Source organism: Microtus pennsylvanicus, chromosome 9 (genome assembly GCF_037038515.1).
Source record: "Microtus pennsylvanicus isolate mMicPen1 chromosome 9, mMicPen1.hap1, whole genome shotgun sequence".
NCBI lineage: Eukaryota > Metazoa > Chordata > Mammalia > Rodentia > Cricetidae > Microtus > Microtus pennsylvanicus.
This window is the reverse complement of record NC_134587.1, coordinates 33,644,492-33,667,585: the sequence shown is the minus strand read 5'-3', so window position 1 is coordinate 33,667,585 and position 23,094 is coordinate 33,644,492. Positions and strand designations below refer to the sequence as shown.

Below are 23,094 nucleotides of genomic sequence, written 5' to 3'. Positions count from 1 at the left end.
GGTTTTGGTATCAGAGTAACTGTAGCTTCATAAAAGGAATTTGGTAATGACCCTTCTGTTTCTATATTGTGGAATACATTGAGGAGTATAGGTATTAGGTCTTCTTGGAAGTTCTGGTAGAATTCCGCATTGAAACCATCTGGCCCTGGGCTTTTTTTGGTAGGGAGGTTTTTGATAACAGCTTCTAGTTCTTCGCGACTGACAGGTCTGTTTAGCTTGTTCACCTGGTCCTGATTTAATTTTGGTAAATCGTATTTATCTAAGAAAGTGTCCATTTCTTTTACATTTTCCAGTTTAGTGGCATACAAGCTTTTGTAGTAAGATCTAATGACTCTCTGAATTTCCTCTGTGTTTGTGGTTATGTCCCCCTTTTCATTTCTGATCTTATTAATTTGCAAATTTTCTCTCTGCCGTTTGATTAGTTTGGATAGGGGTTTGTCAATCTTGTTGATTTTTTCCAGGAACCAGCTTCTTGATTCATTGATTCTTTGGATTGTTTTTTGTGTTTCTATTTTGTTGATTTCAGCCCTCAGTTTGATTATTTCCAGTCTTCTACTCCTCCTAGGTGAGTCTGCTTCTTTTTTTTCTAGAGCTTTCAGGTGGGCTGTTAAGTCTCCAATATGTGCTTTCTCTGTTTTCTTTAAGTGGGCACTTAGTGCTATGAACTTTCCTCTCAGGACTGCTTTCATAGTGTCCCATAAGTTCGAGTATGTTGTTTCTTTATTTTCATTGAATTCAAGGAAGACTTTAATTTCTTTCTTTATTTCCTCCTTAATCCAGGTATGGTTCAGTAGTTGACTGTTCAGTTTCCATGAGTTTGTAGGCTTTCTGGGGGTAGCATTGTTGTTGAATTCTAACTTTAATCCATGGTGGTCTGATAAGACACAGGTGGTTAGTAATATTTTTTTGTAGCTGTGTAAGTTAGCTTTGTTACCAAGTATGTGGTCAATTTTCGAGAAGGTTCCATGAGCTGCAGAGAAAAAGGTATATTCTTTCCTATTTGGGTGGAATATTCTATAGATGTCTGTTAAGTCCATTTGCTTCATTACCTCCATTAATTCTCTAATTTCTCTGTTAGGTTTCTGTCTGATTGACCTGTCCATTGGTGAAAGAGGAGTGTTGAAGTCTCCTACTATTAGTGTGTGCGGTTTGATGGCTGCCTTGACTTTTAGCAATGTTTCTTTTACATACGTGGGTGCTTTTATATTAGGGGCATAGATATTCAGGATTGAGATTTCTTCCTGATGAATTTTTCCTGTTATGAGTATAAAATGTCCCTCTCCATCTCTTTTTATTGATTTAAGTTTGAAGTCAACTTTGTTAGAAATTAGTATGGCCACACCTGCTTGTTTCTTAGGTCCATTTGCTTGATAAGCCTTTTCCCAGCCCTTTACTCTGAGTAGGTGCCTGTCTTTGTGGTTGAGGTGTGTTTCTTGTAGACAGCAGAATGTTGGATCCTGTTTTCGTATCCAGTCTCTTAGCCTGTGCCTTTTTATAGGTGAGTTGAGTCCATTGACATTAAGTGATATTAATGACCAGTGGTTGTTAACTCCGGTCACTTTTTAAGTAGTAGGGTTTGTGTGTTTCCCTTCTTTGAGTTGCGCTGGTGAAGGGTCTCTAGATGTCTGAGTTATTGAGGTCTTTGTTGGACTCCTTGGTTAGTGATTTTCCTTCTATTATTTTCTGTAAGGCTGGATTTGTGGCTACGTATTGCTTAAATTTGTTTTTATCCTGGAAAATTTTGTTTTCTCCATTTATGGTGAACGAAAGCTTGGCTGGATATAGTAGTCTGGGCTTGCATCCATGGTCTCTTAGTTTTTGCAGTACATCTATCCAGGACCTTCTGGCTTTCATGGTTTCCATAGAGAAGTCAGGTGTAAGTCTGATAGGTTTACCTTTATAAGTAAGTTGGCCTTTCTCCTTTGCGGCTCTTAATATTCTTTCTTTATTCTGTATATTTTGTGTTTTGATTATTATATGGCGAGGGGATGTTTTTTTTTGATCCAGCCTATTTGGGGTTCTGTATGCCTCTTGAACCTTCATAGGTACATCCTTCTTCAGGTTGGGAAAGTTTTCTTCTATAATTTTGTTAAGTATATTTTCTGGACCGTTGAGCTGCACTTCTTCTCCTTCTTCTACTCCAATTATTCTTAGGTTTGGTCTTTTTATTGTGTCCCATATTTCCTGAATGTTTTGTGATGAGAGTTTGTTGGACTTGCTGTTTTCTTTGATCAGTGCGTTTATTTTCTCTATGTTATCCTCAGACTCTGAGATTCTTTCTTCTATCTCTTGTATTCTGCTGGTTATGCTTGTTTCTGTAGTCTCTATTCGTTTACCTAGATTTTCCATGTCCAGCCGGCCCTCTGTTTGTGTTTTCTTCTTTGCCTCCATTTCATTTTTCAAATCATGAACTGTTTCCATTATCTGCTTGATTGTTTTTCCTTGCTTTCCTAGGGTATCATTCACTGATTTACTCAATTCCTCGAACTTTCTGTTATACTTCTCATCCATTTCTATAAGGGCGTTTTTTATATGCTGTTTAAGGGTGTCAATCACTGTCATGAAGTCAGTTTTTTCTCCTTCTTCATGATTAAGGTGTTCATGTCCTCCTGTTGTGAGGTCGCTGGCTTCTGGTGGTTTCGTGTTGTTCTTCAGATTGTTGGGTGAATTCTTGCATTGGCGTCTCCCCATCTCTTCCTTCCAATATTCTCCTATGGATCTTCTTTTACAGGATCAGGTCTTCTTGCCAACTGATGTACCTTCCAAGTGATGTCACTCCCCCGTGATGTTTCTCCTGGAGTCCAGTTCCGATCTCCTTGCTGCTTGGTTAGCTTCCAAACAAAGGCCCACCCTGCTTGCTGCAGGCAGGTTATGGAGACAAAGGAGCTACCACCTTCCCCTTTGCACTCACCTTCGGGTTCAGTCCCAGCGCCCAGGCAGGCTGAACAGGGAGGCACTCTGCTCCAAGAAGGGAGGGATGGAGGGAGACAGGGGGTAGGGGGATCTGGATGTAAGCTGGATGGGATAGGAAGAGAGAGGAGGTACCGGGCAGTGTAGCCCTGTAGGTTGATCAGGAAGTGTAGGCGGGCTGTTCCCGGGTGCCGCAGCACTCACTCACCACAATGATGTCTCACTAGGTGCCCTGATGAAACTCCGTGCTGCTTGGTTTGCTCGCAGACAAAGGGCCCACCCTGCTTGCTGCAGGCGGGCTATGGGGACAAAGAAGCCCCCGAGCTCCCCTTTACCCTACGCTTGGGGTTAGGACCCAGCGCCCAAGCAGGCAGAGCAGGGAGGCTCTCTGCCACCAGGGAAGGGAGGGGGAAGAGAAACAGAGGGTGGGGGGATCTGGATGTAAGCTGGATGGGATAGGAAGAGAGAGGAGGTACCGGGCAGTGTAGCCCTGTAGGTTGATCAGGAAGTGTAGGCGGGCTGTTCCCGGGTGCCGCAGCCCTCACTCACCACAATGATGTCTCACTAGGTGCCCTGATCGAAACTCCGTGCTGCTTGGTTCGCTCGCAGACAAAGGGCCCACCCTGCTTGCTGCAGGCGGGCTATGGGGACAAAGAAGCCCCCGAGCTCCCCTTTACCCTACGCTTGGGGTTAGAACCCAGCGCCCAAGCAGGCAGAGCAGGGAGGCTCTCTGCCACCAGGGAAGGGAGGGGGAAGAGAAACAGAGGGTGGGGGGATCTGGATGTAAGCTGGATGGGATAGGAAGAGAGAGGAGGTACCGGGCAGTGTAGCCCTGTAGGTTGATCAGGAAGTGTAGGCGGGCTGTTCCCGGGTGCCGCAGCACTCACTCACCACAATGATGTCTCACTAGGTGCCCTGATCGAAACTCCGTACTGCTTGGTTCGCTCGCAGACAAAGGGCCCACCCTGCTTGCTGCAGGCGGGCTATGGGGACAAAGAAGCCCCCGAGCTCCCCTTTACCCTACGCTTGGGGTTAGGACCCAGCGCCCAAGCAGGCAGAGCAGGGAGGCTCTCTGCCACCAGGGAAGGGAGGGGGAAGAGAGCTCTCCAGGTTTTTTTTATGTTCTGCTGCTTCTTTTCCTTTCCCTTGACATTTCAGGTTAAACCACATTTTACCATACCCTTGAACTCCAGTTGAAGTTGAATTGGTGAGATATTGCTAAATAATAAACAAATTTTGCAGCATATAATATAATGGTTCTGCAGCAGGGGTGTGGTATGCATGACCTAGAAAAGGCCTGGCTTGGCAGAACTGCTTTAATGCAAAGTCTGCTTGGACTTCTGAACATTAGCTTCAGCTCTGGCCATACATGTTTCTCATGGAACCCAGGTTGACGGGACAGTGGCCAGCCAGGGAAGATGTCTGTGAGTAACAACACAGAAGTGACTAAGTGGGTAAAAGACTGCAGGCTCTCCAAGGCTTTCATCTGGAACTGATCAAATACATTTCTGCTCACATCTTACCACTCCAAGCCAGCTACAGATCAAGCCCAGTGTCAAAGGATATGAAGAGAAATGAATACATTTTATGCTAATCAATGGAACCTTATGGTTACATGGTAGGGGGTACAAATCCACACTCTAACTCCCAAAACATGAAAATCATGAACTAAAAGAAATTTACACCCTTACCCTGGCTTGGTATTCATAACATCCTTCCTAGACTGTGCATTGCCTATTTAACAATAGTTAACAGACCCTAGTATCTAATTACCCACTCGTCTCTGTACCCCTATGCTCTTTAAAATCCATCAAACAGACTTCCTCAAGCAGAACTATGGTTATGACACATGCTTAACTCAAAAGTCCCAGCAACCTGCTAATATTACTCCATATTGGGTAGGAACAATGGTATGTAAGATATCTAGAGAAGTGTCTCACCGCTGGCATATAATAAGTTCCATTGCTTTCTTTTAAAGCAAATTAGCCTTGGTTCTCTGTTGCCCCATAGTGACAGCAGCGCTCCACTTGACCCAAGCACTATCACAAGGTGATGTCCCAAGTGCAAACAAGGAAAGAAAAGTGCCTCCTTCTCCACAATCTTTTCATAGGATAAGAAAGCAAAATCTCTGCACACACCCCAAATCACTTTTCTGTTTCTTGTTTAGACCATCCCATCAAACAGAGATGCAGAGATGTAGATTTCAATTGAGATCGTTCTTGGGTTGTGCCTTACGAATTCTGTTTTATTTCTATTGGTTGATTTTGTGTGCACATAAAGATGCATGTGTAAAGGTGTCTGCATGGCCACTTTTATTGTGTAGAGATCAGAGGACAATGTTCAGGAGCTGTTATCTTCTTCCACCATGTGGATCAGAGGGTTTTTATCCAGGTTGGTTGGCAGCAGCAAGAGCCATTACCTGTGGAGTCATTTGGTCATCCTGAGTGAATTCTCAGAACAAGAAAGTAAATTACAAAGGAAATACTTATAAGACATAATTATTATTTGTCAAATTACTGAACTTAGTTGACAAAATATAAGACACTTCAGAATACAATCTTCACCTCCTGTTTAAGCGTAATTCATCAAGATTTCAATAAACCATTAGTTTTTTTTTTTGAAAAGGGCATTCTGGTCATACTGTCTTTTCCCCAAGTGCTGGCACTTAGTGTCCTCCATCTCTCCAAATGCGCTTGTGTTCCTCTCATGATTTCTTCTCAAGTCCTACTTATTCCTGAGGATTCGCCTCTTTTTTGGGAAGTTGTCCTTGGGTAAGGCTAGTCTTCCCTTTTCCTATATAAGCCCACAATGCATCATAATCCATGGTCATATGTTCTTCCCAAATGTATCAGTATCTTGCACAGGATACATTTAAAGGATGAGGAGGGTGTAACATCATAATTATATAGGAGATCCTGAGGTTATTATACTGCAGAATAGGCCCTCATGATTGTCTTTTCCAGATAATGAACAAAGAGACAATGTCCTAAAGTTTCCATCTTTCTCTTATGCCCACATAAAAAAGAAAACAAAGTCCTTCTGGAAATTTAGCACTCACTTTATGACTGCATCTACTTTCTTGAATGACTTCCATTCAATATAGTTCTGTCTCTGTCTCTCTTCATCTCCTGAAGGCATGGAAGACATACACTGATATATATATATATTGCATTATTATTCCCACTCAACACCTTTTATGGCACATGCTGTATCAACCCTGCAATATTAGAAAAATTGCAGTGTCGTTTTACAACTTCAAGTGCCTGCTTCATTGCTGTGCAGAGAGAAGAGTCAATCAAGATTTGGGTAACAGACTAAAATAATGAAGCCTACTAACAGGTTTACATACTGTAGTCATGTTTCCTGACTGTGAACTCTATCCAACTTAAAATGTTTAATCTGAAGCCCTAGACAATTTTTCTTAGGTAATATTCATGTCACTCTTTATTATAGGGATGCTCACCGTTTGGAACAAATCTCTGCTACTTCATCAACTGTTCAAAGCATATACAATTGTTTGCCATTTTTATACTCTCTGCATTTTGAGTTTATCTTCTTCCTGTCTCTTGTATAAACACACATATTTCCACATCAGGGTATGTTATTAATAGTGCATTAGCCTTACTTGATACCCTCTATGTTGTTGTTACCAGCACATAGGAATACATTTTCCTAAGTAACAGATGAAAACCCAGCTCCCCTGAAATCTCAGTGTCTTCATCATCAAAATACTTTGGCACTTAGGATTCTGCTATACACTATTATATCTTGTCTCTGCATTCCTGTGTACTTAAATTTTTCTACAAAATCCCCACTGCCAATTCAAAACATGCTTAATAAATTTCCATTATATGCCAAACATTGCCTGCTTCTAAGAAAAGATCCATAGTAAATGTTTTACCCTGACCCTTCTGAATTTCAATTCTTAGCGAGTTAAATAAACAATACAATCAACATGGGTCTATTATCTCAAGGGGAGGTAAGCCCCATCCCCAAATAAAGAGATACTGGCATAGAAAGTGGAATTGAGTGGCTCAGTCTTTGAGAGGTGGCTGGGAAAGACTACAGTGAGAAGATAGCATTTGATCAAAGACTGGAACAAGAGAGTTCCACCCAGAGGGGATAATGAGAACACAACCCCAGGGACAAAGTATTTGTAAGGGATTAGAAACAGACACTCAGAAAACAAGACTAGTTTCCATGGAGATTGAGAAAGCTAAAAGGAAAACAGTTAGTGGAGGACAAATCAGGGATAGCATGAGAAGTCATAGGGGGACCAGGCCTCATTCTGATCCAAATGGACACCCTTAGACTCTTCACGTACTAGTCTGGGTGTTCATATTGCATATCATTGCTACTGAAATGAGATCTTGAAGTGAGTAATGCGATGGTTACACAATACTCGGGATGGACTTAGTGCCCCTCATGTCTGTGCACACTTGGTACATGGTGTATATTTTATGATTATTTTTAAAATACAGTCTATGAGTGTCTACTGCGGTACTAAGCCCTGGCAACTACAAAATAACGAAAATAACGGATGATTCAGACACTTGGGCTCTGGAAATAGAGAGATGGTTCTGTATTAGTCACTTTTCTTGCTGTTGGAACACAGTACCTGAGAAAGTCGGTTATGGAAGGAAAAGGTTCTTTTAGCTTCTGGGTCCAGTGCAGAGTCAAAAGGATCCATTGCTTTGGGCTGACAGTGGGTTGTGGCAAGGGAATGTGTAGCATTGCAGCGAGGCCACATATCACAAAACCGATTGCTCAGTGCATAAGAGTAAGGAGGAAAAAAATGAAACAGACAGGAACCAAGGAAGAGATGCACCTTCCAAAAGCATGCCCTCATGATGTACTTCCTCCAACCAGTGTCTAGTTGCCACAACCTTCCAGTGACTCCATCCAATTATGTATCTAGTATTTGGATCAGGAGGACTCTGATCCAATCACCTCTCAGTAGTACCCCTGGCTGTCGAATGGCGCTTTTGATAAAGGAACCTCCAGAACCAAGTTGAAGTTCAACTCAGAGTTCCATTAATCACAAATGCAGAAAAGCTGTTGGAGGAAAGAGGGAGGGGCTGAGGTCTCACACACCCCCCCCCACTTACAGCAGCTTTCGTTAGTCAGATGCCCTCTGAAACAAAGGGATATTAACAAAAGAAGTACGAGGGATAGTATCCCTTCCTCCCTCTTATAGAAACTCACATATGCCAGGGCTCTAGCAAATCAAAGCACTTTTAATACTTATCTTAAACTCTGTTTAACTTGGTTTAATTTGATGTTGCTGAGCCATTTTGAGAACGAGCCCTGTTGTCTACAGCATCTGTTGAACAACCCGAGGAATTGCTGTCCAGGGAGGCTATTTCAATGGAGAGGCCAGGCTGGCTTAGGGAAGCTCCGAGCAGAGGTTTGTCGCAAAGGTGATACTTAAATCAGACAAGAGGGTGAGCATTCAAGACAGGAGAAACACTAAGAGGTTGGCTTTTCAGTGCTTTCTCTGCTTCTACCTGCCTCCTCAAATAACTCTGCAGGATGAATGCCTCAACTATAATGACCAAAGTATATTTTTAATAACTGCTGACAAACTTCTAAAACATGCAGGACTTCAAACACACTTAGACACTCTTCCTCCACGCCTAATCCATGACCACGCTAGTTTTCTTACACTGAGATTGGGGTGCTGTTCCATAAAGGGACACGCAGTCCTTATACATCTGCCAGAGACACTTTGAAATTGAAGCAGAAATCAATTCCTATGCGAGGTGAAGAGCGCAGTGGTGGCTATGGAAGCAGAATCAAATTAAAAAACAACGCGGGCTTGGATTTTAATGAAACTCATCTTTGTTTCGTTTGCAGATCAAACTTTTGGCTCTCATCTGCACACAGTGTGTGAACGGGAACATTCCACAGTTCCATGGTTTGTGAAGCAGTGCATTGAAGCTGTTGAAAAACGAGGTGGGTTAACTAAATATTCAGCATTGCCGTGTTCTCTGAACAGCTACGGCTTGAGTTCACGGTGCCTCCTGATTTCTCCAGGAAGCCACGCAATTAAAACTTGACTTTTGTTAATCGCCTAAGAGGATCAAGTTTCCTATTAACTTCGGTTTGTTTTTTACAATAGGGACATCAGCAATTCTCACCAATGTTCTTTTTTTTTTAATATTTTGTCTGTCTGACATACTGTTGAATCAATTGCAAACTTCTTGTTTCCAAGCCAGTGATAAAACATTCATGAAATATCAGCACTCTCGGTGTTAGAACCCTCTGACATTCATGCTGGTAGACGTGCCAGAACCATTTTGGTAAGCCCCCAGCATTACCCAAGTGAAGTAAATAGCGTTTCCACCCGCAGATACCGATGCACAGTCTTCCACATGGTTCTGCTCAGTGCAGATTACAGCTAACTGGGTTTCCTGGAACAATTAGCAGATACACCTCCAGTGTTAAGATGACCTTTGACTCCTCTGTTTCAACATTCTGTTTTCATCTGAAATTATTTCATCTCACGGAAGGGAACAAAACAAACCCCAATTGACTCATCATTTCTATGCTAGTTTATCTGTGGAGTGTTTTTCCTTCGAACTATGACTTCATCCATTCAAGGTCATTTTTCCTGGAAGACACACACTGTAAATGCAGAATCTTAAAAAAAAAAATAATGTATTAAATAAAAATGTGAAGCTTCATCACCATCTGTTACAAGTTTACAACATATTTCCAGGATCTAGGGGAATATATATCATGCGAAACATAGAGGTGTTTGCAGAGAAAAGCAATGGCTGACCCTATTTCCATTTTCAACACCTATTCTCCTAAAACAATACAACCAAAGGGAAAAAGATCTTCAAATCCTCTGCTCAGAAAAAGGCCATTTTAATTCTCTCGGTGTTACCTGGCTTTATTATAGAAGCATAATAAAAACGGCATGCAATTTCTAGCTCCTAGAAATTCATACTTTAATTATACTGTAAGGACAGCCTTGGGATCCTATTATTCCCCTATCAGTAGGGAATGAGAGAATAACAAGAGGGGAAGGGTTGAGTAGGGACACAGATAAAGACCGTGGCTGTGGGGAAAGGCGCGTTGGCACTTCAGGGAGAAGAGTTGAGAGCGGAGAGAACAGGAAACAGTTACTGTAGAATAAGCACCGAGAGAAGTGCCTGCGCAGAATGAAGCTGATTGGAATTAAGAGGGAAATGTGTTTTTAGTGCCTGTTGCCATTTCATTTCATTTATAGGTACCTATCTCAGGAATAAACATTATTTTAAAATACTTAAAGCCAAAATGGGCAGCTGAGGAGGTTGTCATTATTTCCAATAGTTAAATTATCATATTTTCCAAGAAATCTTCATTCACCTTTAAATACTGAGTACCAATGGTATGAGCATTATTATGTTATATCAAAAACAAAATTCAAATAGGCCATTGGGGAAAGTCAAACATAGTAAGATGTATGCACATGGAAATAATAGCTTATATCTCTCGATTTGTGCGTCTACCTAAGGCAAAATGAAAAGCCCTGCTTGGTGTAGCCTTGCAGGGTACAGATACCATACTATCACAGAATAGAAACTGTCTACAAATAGGGATTGTATCTATGCATGGCATTTTCATGGTGATTTTTAATAAGGTAAGATGATGTTTCTGCTGACAGGAGCAATCATGACAGCATTATATTTTATTGTCCCAATGTTTACTCTCAAAATGAATTTGTAGATCCAGCGCTAAACAGCTGCTAATCACACATACGATTATTAAAATAATTCCCGAGCATCCTAATGAAACACAAAGACATTTTGTAATTCTGCAAAGCCACTGAAAATTCAAAGCACTTTGGCAGTGTAAGCTTAAAGGAACTCCATGGAAATGTTCAATAAGAACTCAAAGACACAAGGCAAACGTCTCACATCCTTGCAAGATTTACAAGTGTGTACTTTCTATTGTATTTTTCCATGATCATTTCGTGGGATTAATATTCTTACAATTACATGCCAATGCTGTTTACTCAAAGTGTTGTTTTTACTAAATTTTGGCATATTGCACCTCAGGACAGAAATAATTTATGTGAATCTAAGTCCAATATTTATGCAGGCTTCTGATGACATTTGATGCAGGGTTGGTACTAGAAAGTAGCAGGGGAAGGTGCCAAGTCTCTCGGCATGGCTGGGACTCAGCATATCTGGAGTGCTCCTTCTAATGGCCAGATGCTCCTCCAGCCAAGAAACTCAACTGCGCGGTCATGGGAAATGCTTATGGGTCCATTCTAGGAAAGGCCCATTTAATGAAAGCTGCGTTCACTCTCCCAGTCTTGGGGAAATGGCCTCTGGGTTCATAATATGGGCACATTGGCTCTTATAGAAAGGATTTGACTCCTTTCTCATTTTCCCTCCGTTATTGTTTTCTTTTTTTTTTCAAGGCGCCTATAAAACTCAAGCAGTATTTTTTAAATGCTTATTATATATTTATTATAAAATGAAGCAGGTAGGGCAGACAAACTCAGCATCGATTCGGTCATCCTCTCCGGTTGCTGACTGCTTGAGTCTGACACAACCGTGCTTGGTTTCTGGGGTCTCCCAGGAAGTTCTGTCTGGCGACTAGCACGAAGCATATTCTTCGTTCAGCTTCAGTAAAGTGGTATCAGTTACATTCAATTTTTGGCATCTTTTGTACGTAACGTAGAAAAAAATGGCTAAGTAAGCCTGTAAACCAAATGACTTACCTGGTACATTCCCTTGTCTCAATTTGATTCACTATACTCTTGACTGCTAGGCCATATTGTCTTTCCCAGTTATTTAGACTACAGTCACTTCTGCCATTTTTTTTTTTTTGCTGTTTGTGCAGCCCTAAGTATACTTTCATACAAAGAATCACATTGATTTTATATTTGCAGCTCCTTCTCTCTGCCTTACTCTCATAGTTGAAGACTCTCTGTGGGGTACTCAAATTGAGCAATGAACATCTCAACTTGAATTTCTTCCTGAAAGACACCTTGGATGTTGAATGAGGGAGCAGTCACTAGATGGGCATTGTACTTCCCGTTATGAACTAAACTCGTAGAAGAAATAGACACTAAAGATAAAGCACATGCTGAGATAAGAGCTTTGAGAGGAAAGAACAGGTAAAGAAGATAGGAAAACCATTACGAAATCTGAAATGCAAACAAAGATGTGTGTCTTTAAAGTAATTGATCAAATCCTAAACCATAAACACATGCTTGTTTGTTTTGCCCTCCACGTAGGATCAGGAGAATTTTAATTTGGTTTTATTCACAAAGCTTCTATCTGAACCCATTGTGTGGTAATAGTAAAATATGTCAGCCATATGTGATACCTGGAAAGACATGTTTTACGTGAAAAGTCAAACGCAGACCTTGCCAGGGACTTCTTTTCTAGAGCGATAGAGTTTACTAAATTAATGAACACAATTATACACTAAATATGTTTTGTACATCAAGTACAATTTTTTAATGTAAGGAAATACAACTGAATTTTAAAATTAATATAAATGCTGTTGGCATTCAGTATCCCTAATATGCTGTGATAGCTCCTCTATGATTGCCGGTTCTGCTTCTGGGCCCCAGAAGAGGCTTCCAAGAGATCTGGAACTCAGCAACCTGAATATACTTGACACTACTAAAATATGTACTTAAAAGAATTATTTTACAGTATATGCTTTTTAACCACAATTTTAATTTTTTTGTTCAGTGTGTGTGCTTGTGTCTGTGTGTTCCTGAATGTACATACCACAACATGAGTGTGGAAATGAGAAGACAACTTGTAGGAGTTGGTTCTCTCCCTTCCATCACGTGGTTCCCAAGGATCAAATGCAAATGGTCTGGTTTGGTGGCATACATTTACCCTAGAGCCCTCTCACCAGCCCAACTGTGCGTGAGTGTGTGGGGGGTGGGGGTGAGAGTGTGGTGTGTGTGTGTGTGTTCCCATGTTTTCCACCCTTAATGATTTGAGATACAAGATAGCTTTCAGAATGCTTCAGCAATTGCTGACCAACAAGAAGTTTGCCCTTTCTGTGTGTGTGTGTGTGTGTGTGTGTGTGTGTGTGTGTGTGTGTGTGTATGTGTGAGTGTCCTTCTCTCAAACATATAAAGCTATGACAGGAATGAAACACAAGTTACATACTTGACTTAGTGCCCAGAAGATACCCTGGGATCCGTAACATTGCTTAAAGATTTCAGCAAGCCCTTTAGTCCACTTCTGAGAAGGTCCTTAGCCTCCAAAGCTTTATCTCTCAATTTGACTTCGTGGCAGCTGTTATATTTTTTTGCTGTCGTTTGTTTGACAGGATCCAGTTATAGGTTCCGATGTCTGTTTAAAGAAACAAGGAGGCTGTTGGCTTCAAAATCCCCTCATTGCTTGTGTGATCAGCATTTTCCCAGGCTTTGCTGCATAGTTTGCCAAGCAAAGGGACTGACCTTTTGTAGCAAACACTTTTTCATTTCAAAATGCTCACTTTGATTTTTGTCCCATTTTATACTCATTCCAAACTGTTTACAACCCACTAAAAATGACTGTGAATTATATGTTTGTATAATGGATTCCTTTTGTGGTCTGAGCGGAATGTTTACTTTGAACAATTAGTTATCTTAGGATAGATTGTAGCAAGTTGAAAAAATAATGGCTAAAATTATTATTATACCTTAGCTGATTTTTTAATTCCTTGTGATTATGTGAAATTTGAGAGACAGACAGACACCTTAGCTACATGAATTTTTATACGGTCATATTTGCTAGTACCGTAGTAGCGTGAGAACTATGAGTACACGTCTGTGATTTTGGAAACTACACAGTACGGAATAAAAATAGATATATGACTATTTGCTATAAACAGATTGCTGTGAGTAGTAGGTAGAGTATGTATGTACAAGAAATTATTGGGAAAGTGACGGGAATGATGATCATCTAGGTTTTCTGCTGAGCTACATAAAGCTTATCCTTGTTAATATTCTCTAACTTCATTCAGTGAACCCTTCAGTCCATTGAGATCCCACTGAGTACTTTGGGTATAAAAATAAAACTTCACATTGCTATTTCCCATTGCTTGAAATCTAGGCCCCTAAAGTGCAGATTGTATTGCCATAACTAGACAAGTCTGCTCCCAGTCCTGCTAACTTTATACTGTTCATTCTTTCCCACTTTGAGATAATCTATGAGAGCTGGATCCAGGCACGCACTAAAGACTGATCCGTCTACGAAGAATGTGCAATTTGTACTGTTTAGTTTCTGATGAGAGTCTTGAAAACTTTTATGATTCTATCCTCTTCCAGAGAGACTTCTGCTTCCTAGTTTTATAAGCAGTAAGTGAAAAAAAAGTAATAAAAACAAAACAAACTGATAAAAATTACATGCTAAGAGCAAAAATCTAGGGTACAAGATAAGCAGTTTTTCTTTTTCTCTGGAGAATATTTGTGGACTTGACAAAAAAAAATGTTCCTAAGGGAGCGAGCTATGTTGGTGTTTGTTGGTGTTTGTTTTGGGTTTTTTCTCACTTTTATGTCAAGAGCTGGATGTCCACATGCCCTCTGAGCGCCGACGATCCTCAATGAAGCTCTTGAGAGCAGGCTGCAAATTAACTTAGTTTTTCTTTCTGAGTTAAAATTAAGACCAGTCTCTCTCTCTCTCTCTCTCTCTCTCTCTCTCTCTCTTTTTTTTTTTTTTGTAATTTCTTTTTTGTTCTCTTGGTGTTTTGTTTTGCTGTTTTAATGCCACCTTCCTGACAGCGGTCCTGCTGTCCTAGAGCCAAGTTGGAGCGGGCTCTTTGGGGTAGTCACGCTGGGGCCTCTGTGTCTGTTAGAAAGCCACATTGAGGGCTAAGAGAGAAGACAATTTCCAACAAAATAAACAGGAAACGGCCTGCAAGAGTAGAAAAGAGAAACCAGAAAAGACAACCCGAAAGAAATCAGAGATGGCAAGGTGGAGAGTTGGGGGTGGGAAGTAGGTTTCGCAAGGAAGAAAGCGAATGTGGGTGAATGAGTAGGCCTGGGAGTTCTGTAAGGGGGCAGCACAGGATTGGGTCATTTCTAGCAGTTACCCAAAACTTGCTTTTCTGTCCCGAAGACATTTGTTCTTGCAAAATGACAGCAAGTTAAATCTGGCAGTAAAAAGTATGCTTTAAATCGTCAAAAAAAAATCTGCACACAAAGCTGTTATTAATTAATTTGCTGTGCTTATTAATGACATTTAATTAAGTTTATCTCTACTTAGAAGCACATATGACAGTCTTGTTATCAAAAAGACCTTGAGCATAACAGAAGTTGGCGTGGGAGTTGATGTGCCGGTCACTCACCGGTGAAGCTAGCTACGGAACACAGTGGTGTGGCCAGCTCGCATCGCACCAACTGTGGATGTTCCCACACTTCTGGATCCAGACTACAGAACAGTGTCAGATAAAGCCTGGGTCTTATTTCCAACATTTACCACCACTCTTAATCCCCATTCTGGAATTTAGGATTTTAAAATATTTTCCACTGCAGTCACTTGGTTTTAAGCCAAAATTAAGACCCTGCACAATTAGCCTTTTATTATGGATAGAAAGCTTAAATAGATTCAGCATATTAAGATCCAGTACTCTAAGATGTCTTATAAGTGGCATCATTTTATAAAGTCAATTCTTGGTCCGTGAGTTTCTATTACAAGGACCTATACTCAGAAGTTCATAGTGCAACCATTAAAAATAATCGAGCTGAGAGCTGGCAGGCTATTTTCGCCTGGAAACAAATGTTTACAAAATTTGAAAAAGAAATTATCTTTGTTTGGAAAGCTTTCAGGTTTTCAATAATCAGGAACAAAATAAAAAATAATTTAAGGCAGCCAAAGATTTTTCAGATATTTGTTGCCCTGGGAATCAAAACAAAATAACCCTATAGTTTTTATTTGTAATTCTTGTTATATAATGAAAACTGACTGATTTACAAAAATATGAAAATTTCCACAACAATGCTACTATGCTTTGGGCAAAACACTTTTGTTTCTGATAGAACAAGAACAGATAAATTCTATTTAGATAAACAATCCTTGGGCTCAACACATGAAGAAGTTATAGGTTGGTTTCAGAAGCAGTGAGTGAACCAGAATTCATATTCTTTTGAGTACCCTGGTGACTAATTCTCCCTTTAAAGTTCGTAGAAAAAGATGGTCTTTCCAATTCCCCCTTTTCTATTTGCAAATGAAGAATGCCCAGCATAAATATCAATCTACGTACAAACAGCAAGCCAAATACTTACTCTGGGTACACTGTTGCACTGAGAGCATCGTATACGTTTCTTTAGCACCGTACTTTGTCATAATTTTCCTGTCTCCTTGAAAGATTAATGTCTCCATGATTCCTTGATGCCTTTAAACTCCTTGGAAAGTTATTTTATAGTTTAACAGTCTATGGAGCTAGTAATATTTTTTTCTTGCTTTAAAAATAATCCTTTCTTTTCTAGCTTAATCTTTTTGCCTAATTTTATACTCTTCAGACCACTTCCTGTTTTCAGTTCAGAAAAAGAAAAACAATCAAGCAGGGGAAAAAAATCAAGGGCAAGGCACTTTGAAAAGAAAAACAAACTACACGGAACCAAAATAGCTCTTTAAATGATAATGTTGGGAGAGCTCTTGAGGTTGGTTACTAAAGACTGTAGACCCGTAGTCAAAAAAACATGCTCGTTTTAAGAAAAACTAATCTTGGAGGCCTGATTGTTAGGGTAATAGCACAACATACAGTAGAAAAGTATTTACATACTCACTTCAGTTCCCTGCGTGTTCCTTCGTAAGTGCACTGACTTCTCTCACAGTGCCTAAGGAGGAAGGGCTCCCAGGAAATGGTCTGGGTGAACTGAACTCATCTTTGCTTTGGCGCTCAAAATAAAAAGCAACTCGTAGTCAACAGTTGCTGAGCGAAGGCAGCTCCATTTTATGGAAGGGGATAATGTGATTTGCAGCTTGGTTGTTAAACATTTAAGTGCGACCACTTACGGAATGTGTTGCATTGTTCAGTGGGGTGTCATCTTTCCATCAGGACCCAGCTATGTTAGGCAGTTGAAATGAGGTTGACCAAAAGATTTTATATTCCTCAATTTGGAGATACTCTATTTAAGAGAACAGTCAAGCAAACACTGAACTATCCATTCCTTAACCGTTTTCATTAGAGGAAGTAATGTCCCATCAGGCACTGCTTCATCACCACTAACCTACTGTTTTTAATCAGATAATTGAATGACTTACAATTGACATGCCTGATGATGGGCAGTCACGGGCTCAATTTCTATAACCTCATAGGAAGCTGAGTTCTCTATCTTTTTCTTTTACTTGAAGTTGGAATGCGATGTTACTGCTGTTCTGTGTTAGTTAATCTCCCTGTGATTTAGTGTTTGTTTTCCACACACCTCTCAGGAAATTTTTACTTACTAAAAAATTTTGAGTTATAAGAGATTGTCATATGATATAATCAATACATCATCGGGGGCCAGGGAAAAAATTAAAAGCATTCATTTGCTGTTCACACCTAGGACCCAGGTTCACTTCCCAGTACCCACATCAGGCAGCTCATATCCACCTGCACCTCCAGTTCCAGAGAATTCAAGTCTTCTTGACTCCAAGGGCACCTGCACACATGTAGTACACATGTATTTGTAGTCATACACATATACACATAAAATAAAGATAAATAAATCTTTTTATAAAAAAAAGAAACCACGCTGAATACAGAAATATAAATGTGAAGTTAATGAAGGGAGGATGTAAATAACCAAAATTCTGAGATGAATTTTGTTTTTTTTTCCATGTGTACTTCATCCAGGACAAATTTAAACTATGCTATTGAAAAAAAAAACCTATAAACTATGAAAGCACCTATGTCATTAAAATTTGGAATTGTGATGTATAATTAAGCTTTGTTCTTTTCTAATTCCATTTTGAATTTTTGAAAGTTTGGAGTGAATTAACTCCTGAGCTACCTGCAGAACCAGTGAATAACAACAACAACAACAATAATAATAATCAAGTGATCCCTGCCTGTCGTCCATCTCCAAAACTTTATGAACTGCTTCGTGTGTTCTAGGAAGTCCAGCAAAACCCTTGCTTCTAGAAACCTCTATTTATCCCGTATGCTCGTTCCTTCCCCTAAAAAAACCTGCCACGGTCAGTCCACTTGCCACATTTGTCTTGATTCTCTTGCAAACAGCAGAAGAATCACCTTCTCCAAACAAAATGCTCTCACTTATCCCCAGCCTACCATGTGGCCCCCTGAATATACCAGAGGGGCTTTCCTTCTGCATGCTAACAACATCTCCACTTTTCCTAACGTATCCCCAAGTGCTGAGATCGCAATAGCTGCTTTCATTGTGTTTTTCCATCTAGAGCATCACAGCCATCGCGTTGGCTTTGCAGCCATCTTTACTCTACCTAGAATTCCATAGTCAGCAGGAGAAAGGGACTCAATTCACAGTGGGTGGTTAAGTGGATAAAGAGGTGGATATTATCCAAAACCCCTGCCTCCCATCCATCCTTAGCGAATCGTATCCCATGACTTAAAGAGACGCTGACTTTTAGGAAACACAATGCCTCTGAATACTATGTGCAATCATACGAAACAGAGACAGGAAGCTATAAAGCGAGAGCGGTGAGGTTGTGTTTACAATGTCACCAACCATCAATATATGGACTGATATATTAGCAATAGCTTGTAGTAGAAAATGACAGAAATTCAACAGTGACTCTGATTTCCAACATAGGTCTTAGACAAAACAAACTTTGTCATCTTTAATAGTGAAGAGCAATCGTCCCACAGAAGGGTGTTAAATTGTCCCACGGACCTGAATGATTCGACAACAAAAGCCAAATTTGCTATTTGTTGCTTGCGAACATACTGGTGTCCTAAGAAGAGCGCTCTGCCTTTTTATATGTACACCCCCAGGCATAGTGACTACTTCCCTGTAAGTTTGTGCATAATATTTCCTATTATCACCCCCTAGGTCTCTTTCACCATTGCCACTTTCCAGGCCTCGACCATGCACTGAACAGCCATGTTTCTGATTATCTTCTCCCAAATGTATTAGCCTGCATTATTTAAGACTGAATCTCATTTTATTATTTCCTGCTCGTATTTCTAAACTCCTTAAGTCCATTTGTATGATTCTTTTGTCCTCACAGATGTCCACAGTTCCTCCCAATTTAGTATCATCAGCAAATTTAATTAATGTTCTGTTTACCTCTCCTTCTAATGAAACCAGTCCCTTGCTTCATTTCATCATACAAAGTAAAAATGTATTGGCAATAAAACAGTACAAAGCAGCGTTCCCTCACTGTAGGAGGGGAGGCTAAGGATACAGCAAAGGGCCATGTGGTCAAGGGCAGGCAGTGCAGTCAAGAGCTGAGCTGGTTGGCTGTTGCCCTGAAGCAAAGGCTTTCTCACACTTGGGCACATTGCCTGAGTGCCGTTGTCAGTGTACAGGCTCATACACATGTATGAGTTCTCTATCCTGTAAGCTGCTTGATTAGCCTCAATGAGGACTTGTTGCTAAAGATATGTTTATGGATACACATGGATATATATGTTTATTATATATATGAATATGAATATATATTTATTATAGATACATGTTTACAGCTTAGTTGAAAAGCTCAGTTTAAAACCATCAACTCAACTATAAAATTATTTATGTAATAAAATACAAATTATTACTATTACTATTTGGTGATATTTAACACACAAGGTAACCACAAAGCTAGATGTAGACACACGCACTTGGATTACACATGTACTAAATTGTATTTACTGGGTTTTTTTTTTCTAGAATTTACTGTGACATACCTTTTTCTTTTAGACCTTAACTTGGTCACTCTAAGTTAACCCTTGTATGTAAGTAAAATTATTTATAAATAATCAGTTTTTAAGATAAAGTAGGAGATTGTCTTCAGATGTTTTTAACATGAGAGAGAATATATGGTTTGTAGATTTAGTAATATGGGAAATGAAGGCTGACTAGAGAAGGGGTTCTTCTTTACGTAAGGTAGGGAAGTTTATGTTCAGAGAATAGCATCATTGGACTTTAAAGATAAGACCATATTAGCATGGACTATTTATTAATCTTCTATTACATATCAGACATAATGTTCCTTCTGTCTGAGATACACATGAGCTTACATCGATTATTGCCAGCACTCTATAGACCTGGTTCTCACCTTCACTAAAAACCTGGTAAATACTTTTAAAATTTCATGCAAAGAGTCAGTCTTCAGAATGTGGATACAGACATTTAAACCATGAACGGCACTGGGAAAAAAATATTTTCAAGTTTATCCTCTAAATAGGACAAACAGATGGTAGACCAGTGTCTCTATTGTCTACACAGAAGACAATGCACGTTCACAGTGTTGAAACGAGAGCTGATCCACGCTTCATATATAACACGAGGCCAGCAAAGATGTCATCACCAAAAAATCGTGTTAACAAAATAGGGACTGGGAATATTGTTCAGCAGCCACAGCCTCACATTGTTTTTCTAGTGAGAAAAGTCTGATGCATAATGCATTCTTCTGCGAGAATGTTTGCAGATGCCAAATCTTTACAGGCAGAACTTCAATGGCTTTAATGGAAGTTTCCTGCCAGCACCTGTTACAGTAGAAGGTTCTTACTTTTCACACATAATCCAAGCCTGATTTGGAACAAAGTTTTGGAAAAGCTAACATAGTGAACCGTCTTATAGTGTTCCTCAAATACAATATTCATCCTTTAATCCATGATCTGATTTACATTTATATATATATATGTATATATACATATATATGTATGTATATATGTATTTCCTACCAGAAAGATTTTTTCCCACCAACTTTTTTTGTGAAAGGCAGTTGAGAAAGCAACTCGATTTCCTAGATAAACAAGTTGAACTTAGATTTAAGAAAGTATACCAATGTTAGACATCAACTCTTTTTCAAAAGACACAGCTCTACAGGTCAGCTGTATCCTCTTGAAGAGCCAACAGAAACAAGTAGAGTTGTGTGTTTACTGAACAATGAGAAGAAATGCTGAAACAAGAAAATAGATTAATATGAAAAAGACTATGACCATATTTTTCTCATGTCTTTATAGACCCAAATATTAATATTTAACAGATACTGCATTTAAAACATGAGGAGGATAAATCAGAAATTTTTTTTCCATAGAGAAGTCAGCAAAAGAATTATTTAAATTCCTTTTCCCCCTTTGGTTTGTCGAAACAGAGTTTTTCTGTGTAGCACTATCTGAACTGGAATGCATGCTGTAGACCAGGCTAGCCTTGAACTCAGAAATCCGACTGCCTCTGCCTCCCAAGTATTGGGATTAAAAGCATGAACCACTGCCTCCTGGTTTGAATATTATATTTTTAAATCAACTCTCATATACTCCATTACTAAAAGTCTGGAAAGAAAAATGATCACAACGTTTCTGCTTAGCAAAAACTGTCAAAGGCCAGCCACCATATTTTCAAAGCCTTTCTCTAGAAGTCCACATACACCTGGCTCTTAGAATGAAATCAAGCCTTGATAGAAGAAATCCTAAAGCATCATTGTCCTGTCTTGACAGGATGAGGATTGAAACAGCACTTCCCTGGTTGAGTATTGTTGAATATTAAAACTTCAGTTCAATTTTTAGAACAAGATTTTAGAAAGAACACTTATAGACAGCGGAATCAGAGAGAGCAGGGTCAGAAGCCCTGGAACCATGAGCCGAACAGGGATCTCAAAGAGAAGAGTTTGTCTCTTTTCTTCCTTCTCTTTGCTTGCTGGTTTCGTTACTCGTTACCTTGAACCTCTACCTGACCGCTAATATTCTTCTGGCAAACAGCATCAGGGGTAGCACGTATAGAAAGGGTCCAGGTACCATTATTACGCTACTGTGTGTTAACTTGGATACAGTTGTTTTTAAAAGTTTGGATCATTTTGAAAAAGAAATGGTCTTGTTTCCTTTAACAATATTCTAAGCCCTAGAAAGTGAAATTTGCATTTGCTTTGATAAGTCAGAGGGGAAAGAGGAGTCACATAGACACTTCTAAAGCATACAGTGTTCCTAAGCTTTGAACTCTCCTCCTTCCAAGGAGTTCTGCTTGAAGACCATATTGCTTTGGAACTGAGTGAAGTAAGGTCAATCTTTGCTTTTGATACTCCAGCCAGTGAATTAACAGAAATTTATTTGGTTCTGGGTCCAAAGGCCTTTCTTAAGTTTTATTGTGAAAGCGAACAGCAGGTTGGAAGTCTCTCTGACCTCATGAGTCAGCCCATGTTCGGGGCAATATGTCTGTACTTAGATTGAGTTATGGTGAAAGGCTTCAGGTCCCTAGGAAGAAGAGGGGTATCAGGTGCAAGCGGTCTATGCATAGACAGTTCACGTGTGAAAAACATTACCACTATAGAAGTTGTCAAGACTGTATTGTGTGCTGACCAAAATAAGGGGAAGACCTTGGCATCAGATTCTCTTGATTTCAAGAGAGAATGAAGCATCTCTTAGTGGCATTTGAATGTGTAGAGAAAAGCCTGCATGGCGCAGTGAAGATTCAGGTCGCAGTGGAAAACGTCACATCTGGGAGAAATGTATCCATAGTCCAGGGGAATGCTGGGAGCTGTAGTCTCCAAAAGGAACAGCAGCACTCACCCTGAGACAAGCAGCATTGCATAAGCTGTACGTGCAGAACAGTAGATGATCCTTTTCTAATTCATCCTCGATGAAAAGAATATTATGACAGTAAGAGCAAACCATTCAAAATTAATTGTATTTAGTGGTCCTGAATAATACCCTTCTCTTCCCAAATTTCTACATATACTCAGATCATTTCTTCTCTCTGCCTTAGTTTATAAGGAAATAGTAAAGGATCTAAGTAAAGAAATATTTGTAAGGTGTAAACCATTCTATCTTGTTATTTTAAAGCCAATACAGCCCATCGATTTTCTTACTCTATTATTCTCTCGGTGTTTTATCTTTGATCTCTTATTGTCTCCTTCCACCTGTTTATATCATACACAGATTTACAAGGCTCCACCCTATCGTTCCTTCCCATTAGTCAAGTTCTCTTACAAAGGAATGATTTCAAGACAAGAGAATAGCATTATTTCTTATTGCAGAATTTTACATATAGGCAATTTTGCCTGAAAGAAATGTTTCCTCAAAACTCTGAAAATATAAACAAGGCCTCTGTAATTAATCTTAAGGCTT

At 39.7% G+C, this 23,094-nt stretch overlaps 1 protein-coding gene across 1 annotated transcript in view; it reads left to right on the top strand.

Annotated features, from left to right (window-relative positions):
• Arhgap15 (Rho GTPase activating protein 15) overlaps positions 1-23,094 on the top strand; it is a 606,047-nt gene that overhangs the window by 372,163 nt on the left and 210,790 nt on the right. The window contains exon 10 of the mRNA XM_075985303.1: positions 8,767-8,865. Within this exon, the coding sequence (XP_075841418.1) occupies positions 8,767-8,865 (99 nt within the window). The remainder of the gene's footprint in view (positions 1-8,766; positions 8,866-23,094) is intronic.